This window comes from Hippocampus comes, unplaced genomic scaffold (assembly GCF_001891065.2).
Source record: "Hippocampus comes isolate QL1 unplaced genomic scaffold, H_comes_QL1_v1.1 scaffold107, whole genome shotgun sequence".
NCBI classification, from domain to species: domain Eukaryota; kingdom Metazoa; phylum Chordata; class Actinopteri; order Syngnathiformes; family Syngnathidae; genus Hippocampus; species Hippocampus comes.
The window spans coordinates 1256756-1284740 of NW_017804846.1; the positions used below are offsets into that span (position 1 = coordinate 1256756).

At 40.9% G+C, this 27985-nt stretch overlaps 2 protein-coding genes and 1 long non-coding RNA gene across 4 annotated transcripts; all 3 read left to right on the plus strand.

Moving 5' to 3' along the window:
• Window positions 1–122: 122 nt before the first annotated feature.
• On the plus strand, window positions 123–7618 carry LOC109519729 (protein tyrosine phosphatase type IVA 2-like). 2 transcript variants are annotated; one of them, XM_019876443.1, is made up of 8 exons: window positions 123–178; window positions 823–960; window positions 1438–1571; window positions 1642–1995; window positions 2087–2179; window positions 5061–5191; window positions 6324–6398; window positions 6568–7618. In XM_019876443.1, exons 4-8 carry the CDS (start codon window positions 1900–1902, stop codon window positions 6677–6679), a joined length of 507 nt encoding a protein of 168 aa, XP_019732002.1. In that variant the 5' UTR covers window positions 123–178; window positions 823–960; window positions 1438–1571; window positions 1642–1899; the 3' UTR covers window positions 6680–7618. The 2 variants fall into 2 exon arrangements, with proteins under 2 accessions (XP_019732002.1, XP_019731993.1); XM_019876434.1 differs by lacking the exon at window positions 123–178 and adding an exon at window positions 185–306.
• On the plus strand, window positions 2302–4993 carry LOC109519741 (uncharacterized). The gene is made up of 2 exons (XR_002169017.1): window positions 2302–2507; window positions 4872–4993. It is a non-coding gene; the product is annotated as an uncharacterized LOC109519741 (long non-coding RNA).
• Window positions 7619–11018: 3400 nt separating the features above from the next.
• wdr43 (WD repeat domain 43) lies at window positions 11019–26750 on the plus strand. Its single transcript, XM_019876403.1, has 18 exons — window positions 11019–11272; window positions 12302–12436; window positions 12653–12774; window positions 14115–14235; window positions 14942–15060; window positions 15163–15265; window positions 15402–15466; window positions 16307–16466; window positions 17435–17521; window positions 18387–18500; window positions 18677–18829; window positions 19729–19815; window positions 19893–19924; window positions 20350–20413; window positions 21707–21820; window positions 23409–23478; window positions 24280–24338; window positions 25811–26750. Exons 1-18 carry the CDS (start codon window positions 11066–11068, stop codon window positions 25949–25951), a joined length of 1953 nt encoding a protein of 650 aa, XP_019731962.1. The 5' UTR covers window positions 11019–11065; the 3' UTR covers window positions 25952–26750.
• The last annotated feature ends 1235 nt before the right edge of the window (window positions 26751–27985 follow it).

The following is a 27985-nucleotide window of genomic DNA, read 5'->3' on the forward strand; positions in this document are numbered from 1 at the left end:
TTAAGCATAGCGTGTGAGGACTTTTGCTCTCTCTGCTGTTATGGATGCAACCTTTACGTGCGTCTCTTATTTCCTGCCTTTCTATTGTTTACACTCCAGTCCGTTAGGCAGCGCTACTGCACTGGTTTGCCATCATCCGGATACATGACAAAAGAAGGCGAAGAAGACAGAGGAGGCGGTACGTGATGTTTTCGCCATACAGTGCAGTAATCGCGTACTTGGTTGCGTTGTGCCTTCCTTTTGGAACCTGGTTGTTTTGTCCTTTTCTAACCGACCTTCTTAGATCCTCTTTGGGACGAATTCGCTGTAAATACAGTTTAATTAAGATTTCTCGTTTTGTGTTGCATACGATGTTTTTGCACGGGTTGTCATAGTGTAATGTCACGTCACACGCTTAATTAACGTTACATTGCACATCATTTAATTCGAGTGGAGTATAAGACATTTATTGGGAAGTTTTATTCGACGTCTTATTTAGTTTATCGACTCTAGTTATCATCTAAACCTATTTGAACCGTCGACTTTATCAATGTCACTCGACAGCAACTGATCCGTCGATTATTGTTCAACGTAATCTAAATCTGTTCGAAAGACCTTCCGAATAGTTAACGGTCCAGTACTTAGCACTGCGACGCAATATGTGACTGTTACTTAAGATGATTTCGTTGACAATTCTGTTCAATGTGTGGTCACTTCAATTTATCGTTTCCCCGAACACGCTGCAAGACACCCTCAAGCCCGTGTTTTCTATTGCGGTCACTTCAATTTATCGTTTCCCCGCTGCAAGACACCCTCAAGCCCGTGTTTTCTATTGCACAACAGTTTAGCATCAAGCTAGCAGGCCGTTGTCAGCCGTGAGCAGAAGCAAACCAGCATCTTCATCAATGGTGTGTCTACATACAGCAGCCGTCACATTGTCCTGTGCGTGCTCAATGAACTGTCTCCTCAGCTCACATCACAGTGAGTAATTATTGAGTTAACATTTTTATTCCCAAAAATGTAATTGTCAGTTGCCAAACCTCACTAATTTGACCCATCCCTCACCCCCACACTAAGAGCTTGTTGGCACAAGAATTATATTTCGGGAATGCGTGTCCCATCAAGTAACAGTTTCATTTACTTACACCAGTGCAACCAGTAATGTTTATTATTTGTTCATTTATTTTTGTTGAATACTTTTTATTGGTTGCTGACAAACCCATGCTCCACACTTCAGCCCAATTATAAAGAGGTCAATGAAAATGAGTGGAGTCAATGATTACTTTGCAAGTCGACTTTGAATTTTCTACTTGTGCCCCTAAAATTCCTGGCTAGAGATGTCTGTGCTCCTCGTAAAAACAAAAGTTAGTCTGGAGTTCTGTTACAGAGACATCCTCAGTCATTGAGTTAGTAAATTAATTAACCCTCCCATATTTTGTTGTCTTTCTCTTAACTCAGGCTGCTCATGTATGGCAGTTGCAAGGCGTGAAAGGGAGTTCTGCCAAGCCCAGCACCTACTGCTCATTGTGGACAAGTGAACCACAGACACTAGAAAGACAAAAGCACTGCCATTCACACACACATACCCACAAGTAAGTCTGGGTGCTAAATAATAGTAGTAAAACAAGATATCAATGTAATACAGTGTTGTTATCTTGGCAGGTCTTCCCTGCCATCCTGTTTAACCACGTGAAGAAATCTTGGTGAACAGCACAGGCTTTGATTATTTGTGGTCTCAACATCTCCACTTTTCCTCTCATCGCTTGATTTCATTTACTTCTCTGGATGGGTTAACATTTTCCAAAGGAAGCCTGGATTGATCTGATTTCATTTGCTCTTGTTTTCCCATTTCACTCCAAAGATTTTCTCTCCCATTCACAAAACTTTTCCATTAAGTAGCAAACTTCCGTGGGTGTGAAAATGAACCGACTTGCACCAGTGGAAATCTCTTATGACTCTCTAAGGTTCCTCATCACACACAACCCCACTAATGCACAACTTGGAAGGTTTATAGAGGTAGGACACATTTTTTTAACTTTCAATAACAACTGTCATATTACTTGTTTGGAGAGTTTGTTGTGACGTTGAAATCTGTGTCGATTCAAAGGATCTAAAAGCATATAGAGCTAACACCCTGGTAAGAGTGTGTGCTGCCACTTATGACAAGGCACCAGTGGAACAAGAAGGCATTCGTGTCATGGTGAGTGACCAAATGTATTGATTTATGTAATGTGTATAATATTATAATGTGTATATAATATAATATATTATATACACATTATAATAATAATGTGTATATAACGTATACAGTGAACCCTCGTTACAACGCGGTTCACCTTTCACGGGTTCGCTGTTTCACAAAAAAATAAAAATGTATGCAGATTTTTTTTTTAGGCTTTTTTTTTTTTAAACCGTGCATTGTGTTTTGCAACCTGATTGGCTAAGAGATGTAGACCAATGTCAACCTTTTTTGACTAAAGATCTGCTTAACAAGCAGCAAACCTCCCGTGATCAACCTGTTAGCGCACGTGCACGCATGCACACACGCACGTGCGTGCCCACCCATGCACACGCGTGCGCACGCACACATGAATCGTGGTGGCCGTAACGGCCCCAAACATTAACCAAACAGAAAAAGAAAGTAGATAAGAGTTTGTGAAAAGGAAATCACTGCCTAGCTTCGTCGAGACCTGACGCGGAGACATGGGACCCGCTTTTGCAGCATGTTAAGTGCAGAAACTATCATACGTACGTGTACCGTTTTAAAATGCTTCTCCTGGCGTTCCAGTTTCCCATTCTTTGCCAGTGCCATCGGTGAATTACAGATGAAACAAACTTTGAATGAGAATAGTTTAAAAGATATGTCCCAACAATAGCTATGTTCTTTCGGAAAAAGACCCCCGCACCACAGCCTTCAGGAGAAAAAAAAAACGCTAAAGCGGCGCGGAATCTGAACAAAGAGGCAAAGGCAAAGGAACTGTGAAATACGCATGAGTCACAATGTGTCCAACGCCGTATTGACTATTTAAATTCTTATTTTACATTGTTTCTGTAAACGATCATAGTTATTTGTAGGAAAACGTTTATATTTTTATTTTTGTTATATTTATCATTCCATAGTACAACATTGTCTTGTATCCTAAGTATAAAAAATATAAAGCTGACTACTTCACGGATTTCACCTATCACGGGTTCTTTTTGGAACATGTTCCACATACAGCACATTTGATAATAAAGTTGTACTTGATACTTGATAACCCCCGCGATAAACGAGGGTTCGCTGTATATGTTATGTATGTATTTATTTATTTCAGCTCAAGTACAGACCATCGATCGACCATTCCATCAAATAATCCCGTCTACATTTATTTTGCATTAAAGTTTGCAGCAGAATCTTTTTTTCGTAAACCATTCCTATGGATAAACTGATTACTGTTGTTTATTTGATGTTGTTTAATATTTAAACAACGATGAATTAGTGTCACACGAGAGGGGATGATGTGCGCTTTTTTGAAATTGTGAATTCCTTCTTGGGTTCTCATTAATGTGAAGAGCTCCGAGTTTCACATCCAATTCTGAGGCTACTTCAGGTTCAGCTTCCGTACTTGTCAGTTATAGGTTATTCATAATTCAGCTGCAAGTAGGCATGAACCGGTCACTGGTTTGACGATTGACGGTGGTTTTAAAAAGTCAAGCTTTCAATACCTGCCAAAACTGACTGTCACTGGTTATCAGCATATCTTTTCGGGTTTTTTGGAGGGTACGTCTAAGCAGTGCACACAATATGATGGGCTGCTTGGAGAGTTGAGTAAACATGCAGCCTCTTGTAAGTTACTTGCCTCCAATTCACTTTTTCTTCTCCTTCTGGGTCAGGACAGGGACAGGGACTGAGGGGAGTTTAGACAAAAGACACTGCGTTCCCAGGACATGTTTATGACTACGTCATTTTGAAATCTGAAGTCAAAGACAGTAATTTGTTCAACTATTGTTGAAGTTATTGTAAAAATAGGTTTGGAAAGAAGAAAATTGCGATGTTTTTATTTACCACGATTTGAAAATGTACTCCAGATTTTAGCAAGAACCTTGGAAGTTGTCTGAACATAATTGCCCAACAGTACATTGTAATAGGCAGTTTGTGTTGTTACAAAATTATGTGGGTATCCCTTCACATTTTCGTGGATAAATATTGCAGTCAGGGGTAAAGCGGTAGGAAGCTAGCGGGAGATTGTGTGTCTGAGAACCGCTAAACTGGCAGGTAATGGCTGCATTAACAAAATGTGGTTAATTGTAGGCTATTGAGTTGTTCATTTTAAACCGCACAGTCATCTGGCTGTCCTCTGGATTTAATTGGATAAGGACAAGAAAACCGCAAGACTTTCTAGTGCTGTGTACTCGTGCCGCTTTCGCAGATGGCTCTTTTATAAAAGGCGTAATGCTTTTGTATATATGAATGAAAATATATCAGGGTTTGCTTTTTGATTTCTTTTTTTTTCCAAAAAATTATCAAACACATTTTCTAATCGCATATCTATCGCGATATATATTTCTATGGAATTATGCACAGCCCTATGTGTATGCATACAGTTAGGTCCTGCATGCGCAATGCACATTTTTGAAGCGGTATGTATCTCCAATGCCAACCGAAATCCCTGTCACATGTTGTGCTGTGGCGCCAACAATGATCTAAATTATTGACAACGGAGGGGTGGCCTGTATTTCTGTTTAACCCCCCCCCCCACCCCCACCTTCCCACAAATCTGTGCATGTGCCTGCATCCGTCCATTTTCTTATGCTTGTCCGAGGTTGGTTCACCGGGGCAGCAGGTTAAGCAGGGAAGCCCACACTTCCCTCTCTCCAGCCACTTTGTCCAGCTCTTCCCGGGGATGCTGAAGTGTTCCCGGGCCAGCCAACAGTCGGTGTAAATCCCTCCAGCATTTTTGAGGTCATTCACAGGGCCCCGTCCCAGCGGGACATGCCTGGAACGCCTTGCCAGGGAGGCGTCCAGGATAAGATACAGAAAGTACAGAACATAAAACTGCAGATATGGATGTTTCCCTGAATCCACATTATCTTTTTTCTAGGACATGCCATTTGAAGATGGCTCTGCCCCTCCCGATCAAGTGGTTGAAAGTTGGCTGAGTCTTTTGGAGACAAAGTTCCGAGACGAGCCTGGCAGCTGTGTGGCTGTGCATTGCGTTGCTGGATTGGGAAGGTATGATTGCCCAAGATCGCAGGTGTCAAATTGCGGTCCTCGATCCTGATTCAAATGATCAGGATTGTTTTCAGATCATTTGAATCAGGTGTGTGGGAGGAGGGAAACATCTAAAGCGTGCAGGACTCAAGTTTGACACTTGTGCTCTCAATATGATTTACAAACATTGCGATGAAAAAAGTACTTGGCTCCTTGACAAATTCATATTTTATTGCAGATTTTTTCCTCTTTTAATGTTTAAGAACATCAAAAAATGGCAATATCAGACAAAGATAATCGAAGTAAAGATGAAATGCAGTATTTAAGTGGAGACTTTATTGATTAAGGGAAAAAAAATCCATTCAAAGATACCTGCCCCCCCCTTTTTAAATTACGACTGTGGCCAATCATATTTTTTTAGAAAGCTGAATTCATTTGTCACTGAACTCACCCAGGTGTAATTACCTCTAGACCTGTTCAATCAACAAATCACTACCGTGATGTCCAGACTGCAAAGTAGTGCACCTGATTAAAAGCTATAACAGCTCAATTTCGCCATAATGACAGAAATGACATGACATATTTTGGCTGATTTTCTTTGTTAGCCGTGAGTCTTCACATTCTAATATGGCATATTTGCAAAGAAAGCGGTCACACAGATGGATTTTTTTTTTAAACAATTTAAAATGATCTTAAACTGTGGTAAACGGCCAAAGATGAACGAAACAGAAAAATAAAGTCGACACAAGAGTTTGTGGGTTTGTGAAAAGAAAATCACCACCTCCTTTCGCCGAGACCTGACGTGCCGTTATGGGACGCATTTGTGCAGCGTGTTAACTATCGTACCTCACGTGTGCTGTTTTCAAATGCTTCTCTCGGCTCTCCAGATTCCCATTCTTTGCCAGTGCCCTCGGTGAATTGTACATGAAACAAACTATGAATGAGAATAATAATAACAATAAAAGATCTAGCGCATTCTTTATTGAACTGTGTACAGCTCTGTTCTGAAACATTTATTTTTGTGCATGCAAACACTTTGTTTGTTTTCTTCTTTCTATCCCCCAATTTTGCTGCTGTAGACGGTAAATTTCCCCAGTGTGGGACAAATAAAGGATATCTTATCTTATTGTTGGAATTGCCTTTTTGTCTCTAGAGCTCCAGTGCTGGTAGCCCTTGCTTTGATCGAGTGTGGGATGACGTATGAAGATGCTGTTCACTTCATAAGACTGTGAGTACCTCATACCTAATGTTTTGATAGCATGTACAAGGGAGGCCGCCATTACACTGTCCAATGGGCACAGGTACCTTACTCACACAGCCATGCTCTTTGTGAACACGGGTTTCAAGCTTCATGATGTTTTTTTTTTTTTTTTTTTTTTTTAAATCTTGTTTTTCAGGAAGCGTCGTGGAGCATTCAACTCAAAGCAGCTGCTTTTCTTGGAAAACTACAAACCAAAACTGTGCTTGCGCTCCAAAGATGCGAACAGACAGAGTTGCGCAATACAATAGGAATCAGCAAGCACAGCTTAACCTCTAAATCTTCGCTGTAGTTTCATCAATGGTTCTAGCATATTTTGATGTTATTTCTTTATTCTTAAATTAGTTCAAAATGTTTCATCCATTTAAGATTATCCAAGCGGCAATTCCACTTTGTAGGCGCTAGAAGACTTCTCGCCTCTCACCTATGGGACTTGGCGTTCTGTTGACTATTTCAAATCCAAACCGCACATTCTCCCCTTTGAAGTTATCCCTCTGGACTCTAACGGGCACTTTTCCAGCCTTCTCTGCGACACCGTCATGCACTTCTGAAAGGATTCTTCTGGGATCCTCTACAGGGCTGCACTCGGAGTCATTTTGATGTCGGCCACATCTTCAAAAGAAGTCTCCTTGATGACTCCCTTGGCTTGGGAAAGAGAAAAAAAATCACACAGAGCAGAGTCAGTTCAATAGGGAGCGGCACGGCAATGTTATTCTCAGCCTGGAACTGTCGGAAGATGAGGGCATTTTGAGCGGCTGCGTTGTCAGGGTGAAGCAGCAACAAGTTCTTGCGCATGGAATGAAGCAAACGCCCTGTGGCATGAAAAGGCAGAATATGATGGACGGCTATCAAATTGAAGAATTCAATCAACATGACTTTGGAATCCGACTGTCTTACTTTCTTAGGCCATGCCGATGTTGGACTCTTCCACTGAAGGCTCTGGTGGCCTTTGGCCTCAGAGTTATACTCAAAGATCTCCCTCCCGAGTCTCATCTCGTCTCTTTGGTCTTGTCACTCACTCTGCTATTTGCTTGATGACGTGCCACAGAGGGGATGTATTTAAATGCACTTGGGGAGAAAAAAATCAATGGTTTCAGAGAGCCGAGGTAAACAGGCTGAGCCAAAAGTCGATATACACTTGACATAATAATCTGGTGTTTGTGGTCTGAGGTTGGGACAAAAAGTGGAGAAAAATAGCCCAAATAACCTTGTGCACCAGGCTTTAAAATTGGCTCCTATTTTATTTTTCAGTTTTTTAAGAGAGACCAAACTTTTAGTTAAGACCAAGTTTAGAGGCTTGTTTTGGTATTTTGTTTTCTCTCTCTTCATTTTAAAGCGAGACAAATATTTGAAATAGCATTGATTTTAAGGTAAGAAATTAGAAGTTAAGAAGACCCTCAGTGAATGACAAGCTTGCAAATGGTTGTGGTTCTGATATCGTTGATAACTTTGATGGGTTTTGCATCGAATTAAAAATACCGTATTGGCCCGAATATAAGACGGCCGTGATTATAAGACGACCCCCTCATTTTCAAGACTTAAGTTTGAAAAAAGACTTTTTGAACACCAAATTATTTTTTATACAGAAAATAATGACAGTACATCTGAAACAAATGATTACAACATTATTTGAGAGAAAAAGCATGTAATTTTGCCTCATTCAAATCTTAATATCTGAACCCATTAAATATGTAAACTAAAGTGCAATCACATTCGTAAATGAATGGCTTCTGGTTTTTGAAATGTAAATTACATCATAACTTCTCCTCAGCTGCCGGTTAACCTGGCCAATCTTCGACCCACTTTTCTCCAGATTGTCGCTACGTTTCTCCATTTTCTGTTATCTCTTCTATTATTTTCTTTTTTCTTTCTTACCGCTATTTTTTATTTTTCTTCTTCGTGCTACCGCTATTTTTATGTTTATGCTTCGTGACAGGGGTTCACTTTGGCCAGGGAAGTCAAGTTCAGCATTCGCTTCAATTATATCTGGCGCCATCTAGCGTCGTGATGGGGTATAATGTCGAGACCCCGAATATAAGATGATCCCCACTTTTTCAGTCTTATTTCAGTGCAAAAAACACTGTCTTATATTCGGGCCAATACGGTACTCTTCATCCGACATCTGTCTTTGGTTAGCGTGCAACAAAAAAATTACATGTGGCACGATGAAGTGAAGTTTATTTTTTCTCCAAAGTTTGTAATGCCACTTCTCGCTCAACATTCAGATTAATCTTTTTTTTAATTATTATTTTGTTGTTTAATAGGTACAGTCATTCCAATCTCAACTCTGACTGTCCAGGATGTAGCACTGATGACGCTTTTAAAAGATGTTCAATTTCCAAATGTATGTCCGTTTTAGGCAAACGTTGCTGTATTGTACAATTCAAATGTACCGACTGTTTGTCCCAATGCTAGTGTTTCTTTGTAGAAGAACCTTGTATTGCAATGTTTTGCCAGTGGTAGCAAAGTTTTATGTGACAATTCATTCAAATTTGTTTCATCTAAAGTGCCATCAAAAAGTATTTGCCAGTGTCCTAATTTGTTTAGTTTTATCTATTTTTTGTTCATGTTTATCACAAGTGTTGAAAATAATTAAACCAAGACACAGAAGGCCAGACAAGTTTGGGATTTTCCCCCTGAAGAAATAAAATCATACTGATAATTTAAAAACGGCATTTTGTGTTTTCAGTGATTGCCTTTGTCAGATATTATAATTGGTTAGTTGATCCTGAAACATGAGTCCTGTAAAATACAAATGCAAAAAAACTAAGAAATCAGGAAATGGGGAAATACTTTTGACATGGCACAGTATTTAGTAGATTCTCGTAGCTATGACAAGAAATCATAACAGCATCATCTTTCTTGTTTCCTGCCCGTTTTGCTCTATGTCTGCTCTTTATGATACTGTGTTCTGGTAACACGGTGTATGGTATTGGGTCACTATTATCCATGCTAAACGTTCATGGTCCGTAATGTGCATAATGATCCTGGATGCACTGTGATATGTTTGCTGGGCTACGTGCAACCACATGAGCACACGTATCAAAGATCGCAACAGTATGCAAACATTGTTCCAACCATAGAGCACAACTTTTGCCAAAAATGCCAGAATTCCTTCTTCTCTGGCACTCTTCTGTAGTTTGTATTTGGTCTGATCATTAATGTTTCTGCTGATCCTTTTCCCCGCTATTGACTCATTTCACTGTTTCTTTGTGAAATGCCTACTCACAGTAAATGTGTTCAGTAGCCTTGTGTGTTTGTGTATTTTTTGTCCAAATCATGAAAAACTAGAGCAGGGGTGTCAAACTCACTTTTGTCGCCACATTGTAGTTATGGTTTCCCTTGGAGGGCCATTATGAATTTTGGAAAACCATATAAATGTTTAATCACCTCTACATATTACATACACAGTGCACAACAAATTGATGGGTAACTAGTTTTAAAATCAGAAGTCAAGAATAATGACCGTTATTGTGGATTACACATGACAATTTGAAATTTTGGTTCAGACTTTAGCAAGCATCATGGAACTTGACATGCTTGATTTGCTTTCGTGACCCACATAAAATGATATGGCGGGCCAGATCTGGTCCCCGGGCCTTGACTTTGACCTCCTGCACCTTTATAAGCTTTTATTTTGAAGTCAGCACTTGCATTGACAGCGTCTTAATATGTTTGCCGCTTCCGTGACATGTCTAAGTGATGGTGCACACGCCAATCAACAGTAAATAAATAATCTCATTAAAAAAAAAGAGTTACCCGAATAGTATACTGTAGGAGTCGTATGACTATCACAAATTACAAGTGATAAATAGAACAATTGTATTATTTTTGTCATTTTTTTGTTAACTTTTCTTTTGATGGCAGCGCGGACACCCGCAGCGGCTCCTCTTGTTTTATGTTGAGAGGGAAGAAATTTCTTCTGTGCTGTATGTTACACACATACAGCACCTTTGACAACAAAGTTGTATCCAATCCAATCCAAAATCCAACAGAGGGCACTGTGGGCTCATGTGAAGTCTGTCGCAATACGTCACGGCAGGGGAAGGGTACTCCGGTTCCTCGAGAGCCATATCCTGTCTGTACGATCAGCTCATCAGCAAGCTCTTTCGAACCCTAAAACGATCATGAGCAATTGAATCAGCTGTATTGAATACTTCTCCGTTAGAGGCTTAAAAAGACGTGTTGGTACTTCGTAAGCACGGCAGCCGACTGGTTAGCACGTTCGGCTCACAGTGCGGAGGTTGCGGTTTCGAACCCGTGGCTGCGTGTTTTCTGCGAGTCCAGTTTCCTCCAACGTTCCCAAAAATGTATGTCAGGTTAATTGAACAGGAAATTGTCCCGAGGTGTGACTGGGTGTATATGTTAGTTTGTCTCTGTGTGCCCTGCAATTGGCTGGCACTCGATTCACAGTGTAGTACCCCACCGACAGCCGGAAAATGGCTGGAAGAACCGACACATCCGGGACCCACTTGAGGATAAGCGGCTCGAATTATGGATGAGTGGTCTTCCGCACCACTGTTGTCTGGTGACAGCCAATCAGCAGCGGGTGCTCCTGAAAGCGTCACTGCGCATGTGCAAAAGCACCCACACGTGGTTCGTGGAAACCACGCACGCAGACTCGAGCGATTTCAGAAATGGCGGACGGCAAAGGCAGCTCTTTGCTGCCTCTACCTTGCGTTTTTTCACCAAAATCACGCCAGTACCTGGCAGTGTGTGCCCAAGATGGAAGGCTTCGAATTTGGAACACAGACAGTAAAACACTTCACCAGGAATATGTGCCTTCAGCTCATTTGAGTGCCACTTGTACATGCATACATTGGGGACCATGCCGGACAGTCAAGGTACGTAAGGCTGCTATGGTGTTGCCTGCAGTTGCTAAGTAGCCTAGCGCGGCCTAAACTAGAGGGGCTAGGACGTTGTCAGAGAATCACAGCGATACACAATCACTGTCGCTGTTTGCAAAAAATTGCGCGCGAATACCTTGCAACAATCCCCAATGTTAACACATATAGACGTTTTCTCTTGTTTCTGCCCGAGACTCTGCCGTATAATCACCTTAGCTAAGCGCTAGCCGTCAACGCTTCTCGAAACGCACATGTTGGTCCCACATGGACTTGTGCGAAGAAAGTGAACTGAGCCTAACCCTTAAGCGTCATGCAATTATTAGATTACCTCGACAATTTAACTACCAATGCTAAATATTTTCCAAAGTTTCCGAATACGGTCGTTTCGAAGAAACATTTTTTAAGTTCACCCAGTAACACTTCAGGAATGTTAGCTACATGTCGTTAGTGACAGTAGGGTTCAGAAACTCTTGCATCACAGTGAAAATTCACGGATTTAAATGAATCGTTACAAATTTAACGGTCTATGGTTATCGGCATGAATATTTGTATCCATAACGTCATATGTCGTCGAATTGCTTTGCGCGAGTTCTTACCATGTTTCGTCAGGACAATCTCGGGTGTGTTGGATGTGTGATTGTGATATTTACCTATTACGTCGGTGTTATGCGCTCAATATTGAAATTTGAATGCTCTCGCGTGCTCTCTGTAAATGCTGAAAAATGGTATCCAGTAGTTGACATAAACCCTGCCTAGCAATCCAATATATGACGTGGATAAAAGAAGAGTTGGAGGGATGGAACTCTGCCCGTGGTCAGTTATTGATACTATTTCCTTGCTGATCAGGCATCTCAAGAACAACAGGATTTTTGCAAACTTCCATATTTACTAATGTGTACAATGCAACCGTTTCATTCACGTTTCATCTGTGCTGTATTGTATTGTATTATGTTGCACATACAGCGCATTTGACAATAAAGTTGTACTTGACTTGATCAATGGAACTTCATGAGGCACGTTTTTCAGGAAGGTCCTCAGAGGAAGAAGAGGAAATCAGAGGCAGGGCAGCTGGAGGAAAAGGCAGACCTGCTGGCAATGGGCACGGTGGCAGGCACTGTGCTCATTTACAGTGCAGCTAAGGGAGCTTTGCACTGCACCCTGGTGAGTTTCAACCAAAAAATAACATCAATATGAAATTCTTGTTGTAATTTGTTGTGGTTATATTTAGTGAACAGGTTGTCATCATGATTTCACCTTTTGGAGAAATTGTAGCACTGAATTTATTAATCATGTGTTTTCAAAATGCTGCCATATATTGGCACGCTGTTTGTGTCCAATTCAGTTGTTGTTAAATTGATTATCCTTTGCTCCTTTCAGGATGGAGGCCATAGTGGAGGAGTGAATTGCGTTCACTGGCACCCTGAAGACAGTTTATTATATAGTGGCTCAGATGATACAAACATTGTAGAGTGGGACCTGCAGACAGGCAAGACGCGGAGGTCAGTATATGAAATATCTGAAACTTGATGGGATATAATTTAAAACCAGCAGTTATTAGGGCTGCACGGTATCGGAAAACCCTGTGATCTGGATGGAGAATATTGCAACATTCTCATCCATTTCTTGATCCGCTTATCCTCACAAGGGTCGCGGGCCATGCTGGAGCCTATCCCAGCTGTCTTCGGGCAGTAGACGGGGTACAACCTGAACTGGTCGTGAGCCAATCGCGGGGCACACATAGACGAACAACCATTTGTGCCGACACCCAATCCTAGGGACGATTTACAGTGTTCCGTTAACCTGCCATGCATGTTTTTGGAATGTGGGAGGAAACCGGAGTACCCGGAGAAAACCCACGCAGCCACGGGCAGAACATGCAAACTCCTCACAAAAAGGCCGGAGCCGGAATTGAACCCCACACCTCTGTACTGTGAGGCTGACGTGCTAACCAGTCGACTGCCGGACCGCCCAACTTATATATTTAACATGTAGAAATGACATTTTAATTATGAAGTACTTTATGTGTCAAAATAACAAGGCTCAATGTATTGTCTGTTTAAATATATATTTTTTATTTTTTATTTTTTTTATTAATGCTCCTAGTGTTCTATTTGAAGGTGATGTATATTTAAGCTTGCATCTGATTCGTCAAAGTCAGACAAAAAGTACACAACTCCACAAAAAAAGGACTGATTTATTGCACATCTTGCCGTGACGCAATGACGATACTTTTGCGATATATTGTGCTGCCCTGGCAGTAATACCCAGCTAATTCTTAAATGCAGATGCAAAGTCCTAACATTTTGGGTACTTATTTACTTACTCTTTTACAAACTACATGAATGACAATACTTTGTTAAATTGTTGAGTTTGTAACTTGTCAAAAAGGGGGTGATTCCAAGTGGAAGCACTTGTTTTTAAATTATCTGTAAAGGGGGAGAAAATTGTACTTCTGTGGCAGTCGATGCTCGTTACTTTCTAGGGGGGGGTGTTTCAAATCTTGTTTATGGGGAGGAATAAAGCATATCTTAAACGGGGGGAAAAAAAACAAAAAGCAAAACCAGTTTTGAAGGGCATAATGCCCAATTCTGATATTTAATAAAATCATATCTTTTTATATACTCCTTGACAAGGCCCCTTTCTTTGGGCTTTTTGTCTTTCAACTGACAAAAGCCTTTGGTGATTTGGAAAATGGGTGCTGAAGTCCTTTCTGTAAAACAGCAACAATCTCTGATATAAAACTGAGAAAAGGCAGTCTCACTCGCATGTTGGTCTGAAAGGCTAGTCGTCGAGCAAATGATTGTGTCATAATAAATCCAAGCCCGATTGTTGTTTACAGTAAGTGGAAGGCAGACCGTGCTGCAGTGACCAGTTTGTGTGTGAGCCCAGATGGTAAACTGTTGCTTTCAGCTGGACAGACCATCAAAATGTGGGACCTGGACACCAAGGAGGTTTATAGGGTGAGTGTCACAAACTTTGCATTCAGATGTGTAGATATGAGAGCAGTTAACTGAGAACATCAAAGAAGCCTCATTTGCAATAAGCACTCGTATTTCCAACAATTACTGTAATTTCCAGACTACAAAACACCTGATTAAAGCCCAGAACCTTTCTCAGTCACTGTTGTTGTTATGTGAGGCCATTTCGCCAACGAGCTTCTTCAGGCAGTAGTGCACATTAGTTTGGAGCAGTGCAGCCTTTGGAAAGTTGTTTATGTGTTTGGGAGATTTACCCGATTTTGCTCCATAGTCAGAAATGCTGTCCTCCTTGGCGAGCCGTTGGCGCCAGCTGTCCGTCACAAACAATGGTGGAAGTAGGTTGAGACAGGAGTCGCGCTTTAGAGATGGCTGTATCTATGGCACATGATCCCAATGCTAATTGAACCCCATTCAAAATGCTTTTTTATTTTCACTTTGCTATACGCTACATACTGCAACGCACACCGACGTTTGCATTTCTATGGCAGCCTGTCTGCGCACTCCAGCCGCAAATGGCTGATGAATATTCCATATGAGGGCCACTATGACCTTTTCGTTAATTTCATTGGTCAGATGTGACAGGAAAATATGGGACATTCCTAGCAATGAAAGAATGTTTTCCTATACCAGTTAAACATAGCTGTCACGGAGCAGCACTGGCAACTTGTCCGCTTCTTTCCCGTTACAGAAATTCACCGGCCATTCTACAGCCGTGACGACCCTCCACTTTGCCACCACACGACCCCCTGACAGCAGCAGTCTCTATTTTCTGTCCGGTGCTGCTCACAATCGACTGCTTAGCGTATGGTGCGTATACACTCGGTGTCATTTCAGATTGTGAACTGTACATCACACTACGTCACACTGTCAATGTGCTGCGGTACTGACTTAAAGATTGTTTCACTGCAGGCAAGTACGAGAAGATGGAAGGGACAAGAACTCTGTGGTGTCATTCGTACTGACAGATGAGCCTCAACATATTGACCTTGTCACATCCAAGAGCAAGGAGCAGGTCAGAGAAGCTACTGCATCTATATGATTGAGCCTTATAAAATGCATTGAGACGTTGTAATGCGCAGTAAGCTATTGGGATGGAAATATTTGTTGATAAACGCAATGCTGAATTCTTGGTTCTCTCCCCTTTACAGGCAGTGAGGCTAGCAGTGGTGTGTAAAGATGGACAGTTGCATCTCTTTGAGCACTTTCTAAATGGGTAAGCCCTGAGCGCATTCAACTTATCTCCTGTATTAACCTTTGTAATGCAATATTAAGATGTGTTCATCCATGGTTCACTGCTTGGCAGCAACCAGGGTTTATGTAGATGCTTAAGTCTTAAAATCTATTGAATCCATCAATCTAAAAGCAAGGCCCTAATTGGCATTAGAATATCTTTAAAATGTTAACAGCTGAAAACTAGGGATTTATTAAATAATTTTCCGAATGACTCTTGCGGGGAGGTCAAACAATCACAATAGTGCAACCGACAAAACAGTTATGTGGTTTTAGTAAGGACTCTTAAAAAGACTAGATTGGCGTCATGTACATGTATAGTATGTCCTTTAGCATCTTGGGACAACATGGGACATTTTGAAGCAAGTCTAAAATCAAATTTGTAATTGAATTTAACATTCTTAAAGCATTTTTAATTTCACTTCCCTAAAGCTATAGCAACCCTATTAACCTTTGGGGCTCATATTGGCTGACTATGTCCACTTATGAGTGAATTATGTTTAATCGAAATATTCATTATGGTTTGAGCTGGGGGAGGAAATTGTCTTGAGACTTGGCAGAGGTCCCCTATTTGCGTCTAACGGTTAGTATGGTACAGGGTGTAACTGGACTGTTGTATTTTTGATGGTAATTGTTCGAGTCAGCAGGTATGTAAAAAAAAAGGGGGGGGGGTTCCGCACTCTCCTGAGAAATGACATTTAATGTAGCCTGTTATGTCGGTTAGAATTTTCCACATATACAATATACTCCTTAATTTGAAAATAATAGATTTGTAGAGCATTTTAGCTGGTGAATTAGATCAGTCGAACGGTTGTCATTGCAGGCCCTGCAAGAAGCCCTTGTCACCTTCATGCACAGTGCAGATGTCGGACACAAAGGATTCCCCAATGCCGATCCCCCTTCTTGCAGCTGCTCTGTGTGATGAGTCACGGAGTGTGATGCTGGCTTATGGCAACTATCTACAACCTGTAATGGAGAGAGTGGTGAGTGCGCAGGTGGTTCCTTCACTGCATAGCCGAGCCAATCGCTTAATAGCTCATAAGATGACTGGAGTAATAATTTTTGGCTTCACTGTCTAGTCTTAGTCGACTGATTATGCCGTTGGTAATTCATTTGGCCCTTCATTCGGCAATGAATGTCTCTTTTGATTTTTGATGAATGAGTTCCTTTGGAAACTTTCCAGAGGTAGTGTCAAATTTGTTGATCTAACTTTATCCAGAGATGAAAGTCCTCCGGGTTTTCCCGGAATTCCGGGTTTTTCAAATTTTTATGAACATTTCTCCGGAGAATTGAGGAAAATTTGCATAATCCGGATATTTGTTGACAACATTGAACGAAGACGCGTTTGAGTTCGTTGTATTGCTTTCACGAGCGTAGCCATATTGAGGCACTAACACTAGTAACAGTAAAGAGATTTTTGTTTGTGTAATAACGACAGAAGACATGATGGCGTTTGACTAATGGTTTAGTAGAACGAATGGCAACTCGCAACAACAGTAGCAAGCGTCATTTTGCCTCTTGGGTTATACCATCTCAACTAGAACGTGGGGGATAGTCCCCAAACAATTTTCGTCTCTTTATAAACACACCCGCTAAACCCCAGTGGAACGAATAAAAGACGCCGTCAACAAGACAGTTGTCGTAAAATATAGATTTGGCCAAAAAGGGAAAAACACAGATTGGCAGAAAATCGGGTCCGTCCGACATAGTGTCGTCTCGGCTAACTTAGCTTAACTGTTGTCGTGTGTGACGTCGGTTGCGTCAGCGCTGATTGGTTGAAATCAAAAGACGCGCTGGCGTACATGTTCGCTTCATGCTTGATCGGCCAAGTGCGTGCGTGCGCGCGCGCGCGCACACACACACACACACACACATTTATTTATTTATTTTTTCCGGAATTTTCAGAAAAGTCCACTTTCATCTCTGTTTATCACAACCTCTTCATTTGCAGGACATCAACACAGCTGACAGGCATGTTTGTTTGACGCGGAATGTTCAGACCACATTGTCCCTTTCCATTGCATCTACCGTTTCCAAGGTAACCAGCATGGTTTTCATGTCCCGATAGTCTACGTTTCTATGTGCTGTCAGATGTAGGGCTACATATTTATGCTCTTTGATCATTGTCCAGACAACTTCCCCCTGCTGACCTTGTTTGCATCTCTGGTATTATCAGATAAGAAAACCTTTATTTCTCTCACAATGGAGAAATTCCCAATTTACAGCAGCAAAATTTTGAAAGGGAGAAATAGAAAACAAAAAGTACATACATATATTATATTATACATTATATAAATATAATATATAGAAAGCAGTTACAACACAAGTCACTGGTCCTAAACATGAATTCAGAGCCACAAAGTAGTTGCTTAGATTTAAGAATATTCAAGGTTGAATGGGCCAATCAAAGTATAGACGTAAATGCTTTTCAGTGTGTGTGGCAAGGCTTCGGAAAAAAAAAAGCTGCTCACAGATGTTGTCCATCCAGTCTGGCTGAGCTTGAGGTCTTTTGCCAAGAAGAATGTGCCATAAATTCAGTGTAACGCTGGTAGAGACCGACCCCAAAAGACTAATAGCCGTAATTGATGTGAAGTATTAATGCAGGGGGCTGAATGCAAACGCACACCACATTTTCAGATGTTTTTTTTTTTCTTAAAATTTTGACAATTATTTGCCAGTTTGTGGATCATATAAAACATCAATGAAAAAATAAGTTTGTGGTTGTACTTTTTTTTTTAACTTTTTTTTTTTTACATTGTACATTTTGTAAGGTGGGAAAATGTAAAAAAAAATGCAAGGGGTACAAATACTTTTTCACGGTACAGTAAAGTGCTTGAAATATTCACAATCTGTATTTGTAGGATGAAGGAAGAAAAAAAATGCTTCACTTGTATCACCTACAGGTGAAAACCCCAATTGTCAATGCCAAGAGCAAAGTGCTGGTTCCTGGCCTTCCTGGACATCAAGCCCCTGTGAAAGCAACAGAGAAAAGGAAGAAAGGCTCAGACTCCAAAGAGGTTTGTTGATTGCACCTGATCTTGACTAACAAATGCCAAAATGTCACATTCTATTTATCTTTGCCTCCGGAGAAAGAACCGCCTGCCCTAAACACTCTCGTGATTGCATTGAGACAGCCTCATTAAATGTATATCCACTCGTCCTCATTTAGCAGAAGTTTCTCTTCCCTCTTCAGATGTCAATAGCAGAGCGTATTGGCGAAATTGATCTGCAGTCTACAGCTCTCACCGAAAAGGGAGCGTCTCAAGGGACACCCTCTTTACAGACAGACAATTTTGCAGTGTTGCTGGTGCAGGGCCTTGAGAGTGGTGACCACGACATCCTAAATGTAAGTATTCCTCTTGGGGTCTCTATACGCTTCAGTGAATTTTTAATTCCCTTAATTCCATGAATCTGTTGTCGTGTCTTTTCCAAAACATTTTTAAAGTGTTTTTCAATTTAAAGAAAATAGCACTCTGTAACATTGTACTTTATCAAAACATAGTAGTGATACAATTAAATGCCATGTTAAGGTCTAAAGATCCCCTACCAAACCGGCCTTTATTACATTTGATGGACATCTGGGCAATATGGCTGAGAAATATATCATAAGTATTTCATATAAGTCTACCCATAATCTTTTTTTTTTAACCTAACCAAAATGAGGAAAACTATTAAATGGATTCAAGATAAAATACAATAGAACACAGACAATTAGGAAAATTAGTACCATTCTAAATATTTATAAAAAATAGTTGTAAGAATAATTTTCAAATCATGTGATTGTTGTTGTGCCACATGGTAATGTGGTGTATTGTGCAACGTTGTTTACGTCCATGCTCACCGAGCTGTGTCATGAACCCATATTTGTGGATAATGTAAAGCGGCAAGGGTGATAGATTTCCATTCATCTTGATTTATTGTTTATCCGATGTAAGTGTTGCAAATGAATACTCTCATGGATTGCATGCATCTCAGTGGGGTCATCATTGACAGAGAACACTTTTTACTTACAGTACCTGATTGCGGCTTGACTGTCATGCTAATTGTCTGAGGTGGCTAACACCAGAACTAGCCTGTTAGTTTGGACAATTTAATCTTTCGAAGTTCCACTTATTCATTGGCATTTTTGATTAATCACTTATCGACATCGTGGGTTGAGAATCGTTTCCATCTCCATCACATTGCATCAAAGACTCAATAATTGCCCCGACTCCTTCATCAGCATTTTTCCCTTTCCTTTCACAGAAAGTTTTTCAAACTCGTAAAGATCTAGTAATCAAGAAAACGGTGGCTCGGCTACCCCTCCCTGCTGTTTTACCACTGGTGGAAGAGGTTGGTGTCAGTTCATTTTCTGCAGCTTTTGTCTTGAGCTTTTGTCACAATTCATTTACGCCAGCATTTTCTTCTAGATTACCAGGAGGCTCCAAGGACACCCTTTCACGTAAGTACAAGAATTGGCAGTCACTTATATTAGATGCATTGTATTCTGAGGGACTTTTTTTGCCCTCAGAATACAATGCCCCCATTTTACCCATGGGGGTCAATCTGACCCAAGGGATAATTGCAATTTTATTGTTGCTTGAGTAAAACATTTTAAATGGTTTTGCATGTACTTTACATTTTGGCACTTTGGAAATTTTGCATCACAATCTTCTTTAAAAAACAAAACCATGATTTTTTTTTTTTTTTTTTTATGATCACGTCCTTAATGAAGGCTCGTGTTGATAAATCAAATATATTTTCCTCTTCGACAATTTAGCACTAATTGTAGACAAAATGGTTGACAAAACTATTGCTTGCAAAGGAAGCATGAGAGATATTGAATGGCGGAATCCATTTGAACCATTTTTCCCTTTCTTCTATCAGGGCAGTTTTGATGGTCCGGTGGCTCAAAGCCGTGCTCACGCACCACACGTCATACCTGTCTTCGGTGAGTCTGCTGTTTGCTCATTTGGAGCTATTGCAGTACAGTAATCCCTCGCTCTAACGCGGTTCACTTTCCGCGGCTTCGCTTTTTCACAGATTTCTTTAGTGTAGTTTTTTTAATGCTTTTTTTTTTTAAACAGTGAATTGTGTTCTGCATCCTGATTGGCTAAGGGACTGACCAACGCGAACAGTCTCCGCACCTCGTCTCTGTCCAGCTAGCCAAATTTACCTTTGCAAAGTTTTGGTCTTTGGTTTCATTGTATCAGTGGCGGATGCTGGTCTGTCAAGGAAGGGGAAGCTCAATTTCGGCCTACATCATAAAATGTCTCCGTATATTTATACGTGAATTCTACTCTCCGTTCCTTTTCAAAAAAATTAGAAGGTTGGCTTCACCATAAGTTCGGTGATTGGCTCATTTCGCTGTCAATCAAAAAGAGATTCAGCCTCAGACAGATCATCCAATCATCATGCAGAAAAGCTGAGCGTCCAGGCCAGCCGATAAACGCCCACTGTCCATAGACTCCCAGAGACGCTGAGCGTCTGATGGGCGTGACAATTTGACAATAAAGTTGTACTTGATACTTGATTTACCCAATAACTCGTCTCGCTTCAAAGCATTGGGACAACCGACACTGAACTCTAGACGCCCAGCGTCCACGCGGTCGACGCTCAGCGTCCACACAGTTTAAAGCACAGTGAAGCTGCGGGAATAAATGAGAAGAAAGTCGCGTCATAACCAGTAATAAGAAGCTGATTTGGAACAAAAGTTGAGCGCGTTGTAGCGCATATTTAGTCAATGACATGTACACACATATATTTGATCATTTACTTTTTGACATTTTAGGGGAAGCTGAGCTTCCCTTGCAGTCTTAGAGTAATCGCCTCTGCATTGTATACATAGTTCAGTATTGTATAATAACTGTAAAAAAATAAAGCTGACTATCTAGTACCAAGTACAACTTTATTGTCAAAAGTGCTGTATGTGAATTGAAATTTCGTCCCTCGCATTTTTTTGCTTTTTTTTCATAAATCCTACTTCACGGATTTCACTTATCACTGGTTCTTTTTGGAACGTAACCCCCGCGATAAACGAAGGATTACTGTAATCCTAAATGAGACACTTTAGTGGTGTTGCCAGTAGGAAATGTTACCATTGTCTATGTTTTTCTAAAAGGCATATTTTGAAAACGGCATTTTTTTTGTGTTTAATGATGACCCTTGTGTAGTGTTTGGACAGTTTTGTCATGTTTTCTGTTTCTATTGCCAACCTAAGTGATTCTGCGCTATATCCCAAAAGCTGCCTGACCTGGTTTCCAAGCTGGGAGTGCTCTATCACATGATTGAGAGCAGAGTGAAGACGTTCCACAAACTGACCAAGCTGCATGGGAAGCTGTACCTCCTCCTTACACAGGTCAGCTTGAGCACATTTTATGACAAAGCACATCATGGTATCCTCGCCACTTCACGTGTTCGGTCTTGCTACCTGTGTACATTGCAGTTGCTCCTCCGACAAGGCGCTGTAAATGCTTATTTGCGTTCGGTGCACCTCAAAGCAGTATCGTTGATAGTTACATGAACCATCTTCATTCATTTTACGTACAATGTAAGTCTAGTGAACTAACACTCTCGTCATTATTGCCTGATTTTGACTTGCGTGCCATGCTGAGGGTCTGACATGGTTAACACTTGCATTAGCTTATCAAAGACAGCGAATTCCAATCCGTGTACATCACATCCGGAGGACTTTTTCGCCAGGGTTGTGCAATATAATCTTATTGTTAGAGCTGTGCTCAGGCAGCTGATCATTTATTTGAATGAAGTTCCGCCACTCACTCCTTCCGTATGAGTATGCTACATGTGCGAGTGTGTCTTCTTCGTTGGATTAGCTTCTGCTTCTTCATCGGTTTGTATGTTTTCTTGGTTTAGCGCTTGTTCTTTGTGTTTGGAGGAGGCTACGCGCTGCCTACAACATGCACAGTGCCGCCGTCGGGTTGCTTTCGGATTTTTTTTTCTTCTATCCAATATTTTATTATTCTTTATCATTTTCTATTGATATCGATCACACATTACATATTGAGATTGATGTTTTTCCCGATATTTTGCAGTCGTGATTGCGAGTATTTGATTCATTTGTATTTTCTACCAATGGTATTGGTGCATGGTCTACCAAAACTCTGCATGCTGTCACTGTCAGGCGGAGTCTTTGCATTTCCAAAAGCATTGTTTTTCAGGGGGGAAAAACATCTCTCATTAGATACCAACCACTGCTTTGTTCAAATTAGACCTTATATTGCTATCGTAGACCATTTTGTGCATCAAGGCAACACCACCCCAAAACCCAAAATTTTATAAGCTAGAAAATCATACATTTATTACGCTATCATTGATTAAAAAGATGTCATATGGCACCAGTGGTCCACAGACGCTGGCCAAGATCAAAAACCTTTGATATTTCTCAAAAGCAGACAGCTGTGGTTATGTCAGCTTACTTCTGTTCTGAAGCATTACAGAGAACCATATACAAAAAAAAAAAATACTCAAATGTATCTAACTTGACCCTTTTCAGTCGTTATGGTCTTAATCGACTCTCCATCCTGAGGCGACATTACGCTGCATGGCTCTGGAAGAGTTGGAGTTTTCAAGCCTTCGAGATATTTGTTCTCAAGCTATTTCCAACACTTTGAAATGGTTAATAATGTGTCAAGATAACAGATAATATGGGAGAAGAGCATTTGTATCGATTTGTGAAAAATGATGAACTTTACTTTATTTCGCCCGGTTTCCGCCCGACTGCAACAATGTTATAAAGTTATATCTAGTTAATATAGTTTGTCCAGGATAACAGTCAAAACACGTCCTAAGTAACAGTTTGAGTTTGAGCCTCTGTGCAACTTTCCCATGTGAAAGTTGCGTTCCCCTAAAACCAAATTAGCGTTTTCAATATTGTGACTGATGAATCATCCACAAATCCTGACACTATTATTTTTTTTCCCCACTAGGTGGCAACAAGCACGAGCAGCAACAAGGTATCTGATGTTGACCACACAGCCAAGCTGGTTTATGAAGAGGGTAAGGATTTGTGTTTGTTTGTTTGTTTATTTATTTATTTTTTGCCCCGACTTCTTTTCTGATGTTCAATATGTTTTCGGTACTAATCTGTGTGGTACAGTCATATTTTGCTCGTTGCTTCGAATAGATGTACCTCCTGCTGTCTTCATGGGTACTTGCATCACAACCCTCTTGAACACAGGTGTCAAAGTCAAGGCCCAGGGGCCGGATCCGGCCCGCCACATCATTTTATGTGGCCCGCGGGAGCAAATCATGTGTGTCAACTTTCGTGATCCTTGCTGAAATCTGTACCGAAATGTCAAATTGTGATAAATAACGTTGAGATTTTGCATCGGCCCTCCGAGGTATGCCGTAACGCAAAAGTCTTGAAGCTTCCTTTCTGTCAGAATTACAAATGGAGAAGACTGTTGTGTGAAATGTCAATGAAACCCCGAATCCAATCATTTGCAAATCCGATGAGTTAAAAGAATGTGTTGACTTGGTTTGAAGCACTGTTGCACTGGGCCTGTAAATACGTGATGATGTTGCTACATTTTTGTTAAAAAAATATATATTAGGGCACCCCTTTCTTGATGAATTGCTGAGGTATCAGATTGGGACTCGGTATTGGCTGAGCCTCAAAAACAAATGAATCAGATGCCCAGAAATTGGGTCGGCACGTCCTTAGTTTTGACTAATTGCTCTCATCCCATCCTTGCTTGTGATCAGCTTCACCTTTCTGGGATGCTCCTTGATGATCCATTCTTGATACTCATGCACATTCTTCAAATGTTTTCCTCGCTCCTTTTGCCTTTTTAATAGAATCTTCAGATGAAGATGAGGCCTCCGGGCCCGAAGACCTTGTGGATGAAGACTCAGATGTAAGTTTTGATAAGACCGGCAAGTCCTGTTTGAAAATTAGCAAAGCGGTTTGAGTAATTGTTTCAATCACGACATCTACACTCTAGTTTTATTCATGACTACAAACTAGTGCTGGGCAATATGGAGAAAAAAAAACCCTGTCACAATAGAGGTCATTTTATGGCACGATAATGATATACCACAATGTAGATATTTACTGTTATTCTATATGTTAAAAAAAAAATAGAACGTACAATCACTACTTATCTTTTCTCACTTTATTTCCAAGTGGCATTAGACAGACAGGTTTCATCGGAGAAATTAATTCAGTAGTAGCGCGATATAAAATGATCCGTCAATATGCATGGGGTCTTGCATTGCAATTAGAATGAAACTGAATGACTACCCGGAATGAAAATGCTCCATATAAACACCTCGATGAATGTGAATGGCTTTTCTTTTGGATTCACTGTGTTCCTTTTTGCCAATCTGAACAAACGCCACATCTGAATAGTCAGGCTGCACATGCTCTGTCCAGACCAGGAATGTCCAACTCCGGTCCTCGCAGGCCGCAGTGCTACCCGTTATCCATCGCGCCCTGCTGAAACACACCTGATTCAAATAATCAGTTCATCTGCAAGCTCTGAAGAAGCAGAAGAACGATCCTCATTATGTGAGTCGGGTTGCAGCAAGGACCGCGGGGCCCTTGAGGGCTGACTTTGGACACCCCTGATCTAGTTGTCGGTTACTCACTTGAAAATGGCGTCTTGGCTGCGACGAGAGAACTTGCTTTAAACTATACATGTATCTTGTTTTTATCCAGCTGCTGCTTCAATACGCGTTATAACAGTCACAGCTACTGTGCTCCATAGATCTATTTGCTTTATAAAGAGCGTTTTAAGCCGGCTTCCCAAATGGGATAGGGTCATAACGGGAACATAACACTCATCTCAATACTCGAGGCGATATCCATACAGTTGGTGTATACACACACACACACACACACACACACACACAAATCACAATCAGTATTGTTTTCAGCGTCCTGCAGAGCTTGCTGATGAACTGATTATTTGAATCAACTGTGTTGGAGGAGGGAAACATCTACAACTTGCAGGACGGCGGGCGTTGACGACTGGAGTCTTTGACCGCTGTCTTTTGAAGTTATATAAAATAATGGACCTGTTTTGACCGCTGCTGCTTGTTGAAAACAAAGTTCTTTTCACAGCATAATATTCAGCATATACCTGTATATCTTCAGTCACTGTCAATCTTGACATCCTACGAAACTGCGGTATGCCAAATGAGACGACTACATCAGCCAATCTGCTTACGCTTGTATCGCCCCAACAAAGGGTGCGACCAAATCTTGTGTGGTGCGACCCACGGAAAAAGTTGGTTGCACCAGTGCTACCAGTGCAAAAGTTGCTAGCCCCATGTCATAGCGCATTTTTCTTGCTTCAAGATGTCACGCTTACATACTGTTTATTAGAATTGGGAGGAGGATGAGCTGATGGAGGAGGACAAGAAGGATCAAACTGACCAGGATGAAGAGGATCCTGACAGCAGGACAGATTCCAAAGCCAACGGCGAGGAAAACATGGAGCATGATAATGAGAGTGAAGAAGAATGACATGTCAAACACAAAAATGGACTCGAGAGAGTTATATGTACTTTCATTTTAGTTTCATCATTTTGATTTTATTATGACACCCAAGTATTGTTTTACAAAATTGAGGGAAGTGATGGAATTCAGTTGTCCTCCATTTTATGTTCAACCTTCTCTATCTTTTACACTCTGTGAAGACTGCCAACTTGAGGAGGAGGAGGGCAACGCATGACGCAACATGAACATGAATGCTTTCCAACTTGGTCAATTTTATTATGAATCCCAGTTCGTTGTGACCAGATGATATTGTAAATCAATCTGGAGATGTTTCCAGGTTAGTCAGCATTTCAGGGTTCATGCTGTCATCTTGCAATCAATACTACAGCATATTGTTGTGCTGTGCAGTAGAAAAGTTGGCACCTCCTTATTGGTTGACTATAACCACACTTGCCATTTTGTGCCTGGTTCTTAGAGCTGGGATGCAGGCTTTTTATGTACAGAACACTCTTGGATCCGGAGGTGGACTCAGTAAAACCATACATTATGTCCCCGCGTAACAATGTAAATCTCTATTGTACAGTGAAGTGTTTGTATGAGCTCTTCCCTCGAACTATCCCGCAGAGGTCCTTGAGATTAAAGGAACTCCGATAAAACAAGTCTCCTGAAGGTTTTTCTTTATTTCCGTGCGTGTCGTGATCCTCTTCGTTTTTACATGTGAGTTCGGTCTGGACATGGTCTGATGTCCACCGGCTTAAAACCAAACCTTGCGGTAAACAAAAGAAATAAAGATCAACAGACTGAATAAATGGCTTTTTAACATGAATTAGTGCTGATCGGGTGTTATGTGTAAATTAAATACCTGGTTTGTACCATTAAAATACAAGATTCAAAATGAGATTTGAAAAAAAAAAAATGATGCAATTGTTTGAAAACCTGATGCCTTAATCAAAGGGTGTGCTGTTTACGTGTTAAATTGCTATGTGACAAATGTTTCACAATGCTCCATTGAAGCCTACGAGTGGTCTTTGAATTGTGTAAATTCGTATTAAAATCTTAGATTAGGTCAGACTTGTATCTGGCTTTTATTTGTGTTTTGCATAATGATTTCTTCCAACCATAAACACCCATTTCAGACCTATGCTCACTGACGCCCCCTAGTGTACCGAACTGCATAGGCTGTAAAGCGCAAGACTTGGGGGCCCTTCAACCGCTCTGCGTAAATGAATAGAACATTGGAGCCATCATGCACGTATTTACAGTACTTCCACTTGAAGAAACATGACCATGTTCATTTGATTAATTTGTACATGAGCGTTCTACACAGTTTCTGGTACGTTTATGTTCTTAAAGTGACACCCCTTTCTCCCGTTAGTGGTTTTTATTCTTTTTACATCACGCACCTCTGCTCACGGCGGCCATGTTGAAGGTCTAAGAGTGTTTGAACAGATACCATTAAAGTCTTTGCATTTGCAGTTCTCAAGAGTACAGCGTTGATTAGAAAAGACTTCAATGTTATTCCACTTTAAAATCTGATATAATCGCTCTTCTCTTCGGGAGACAGATCCTGACTGTTTCATGTGCTTATACTGTACACCACACAAAATAGACGACCCCTTTTTTGGAGTCCTTGGAGGGGGGCCACCCCTGGAATCTGCTTTGAACCAGTTTTACAAACTTTTAGACGAAGCCTGTTTGGACCTTTTGGACTTATAAATGTGTTTTAGCACCCTCTACTGGTAAAAAGTTGATATAACAATTTGCAGGAGATTACTTCCACAGCTCGCCAACGAGCTGAAAAGAATAAATTTAGCAGTCACCAGACCTCAGTCTTTGGGGGGGGCACATGAAATGCATTGGGGGTGGGGGCATTATGATTTTTACCCTATAAACAAGTGGTCCCCGACCTTTTTTGTGTCACGGACCAGTTCAGACAAGTACATGTTCCCGAACCGCCAACCATTTTTCATTGCTTTTATATTGCCACTTTAGAGCATTGGTACTACTGTAGCAACAAAGATTATCATAGAGGAATTAAACACTTTAATAAAATGGGGAAAA

Bases quoted from the DNA above. Each gene is read 5' to 3' on its own strand.
- LOC109519729 (XM_019876443.1), top strand. From the start codon at position 1,900: ATGAACCGACTTGCACCAGTGGAAATCTCTTATGACTCTCTAAGGTTC. The intron at 1,996-2,086 runs GTAGGACACATT...GTCGATTCAAAG, and splicing joins AACTTGGAAGGTTTATAGAG to GATCTAAAAGCATATAGAGC. The intron at 2,180-5,060 runs GTGAGTGACCAA...TCTTTTTTCTAG, and splicing joins AAGAAGGCATTCGTGTCATG to GACATGCCATTTGAAGATGG.
- wdr43 (XM_019876403.1), top strand. From the start codon at position 11,066: ATGGCGGACGGCAAAGGCAGCTCTTTGCTGCCTCTACCTTGCGTTTTT. The intron at 11,273-12,301 runs GTACGTAAGGCT...CACGTTTTTCAG, and splicing joins GACCATGCCGGACAGTCAAG to GAAGGTCCTCAGAGGAAGAA. The intron at 19,925-20,349 runs GTAAGTACAAGA...TTCTTCTATCAG, and splicing joins CTCCAAGGACACCCTTTCAC to GGCAGTTTTGATGGTCCGGT.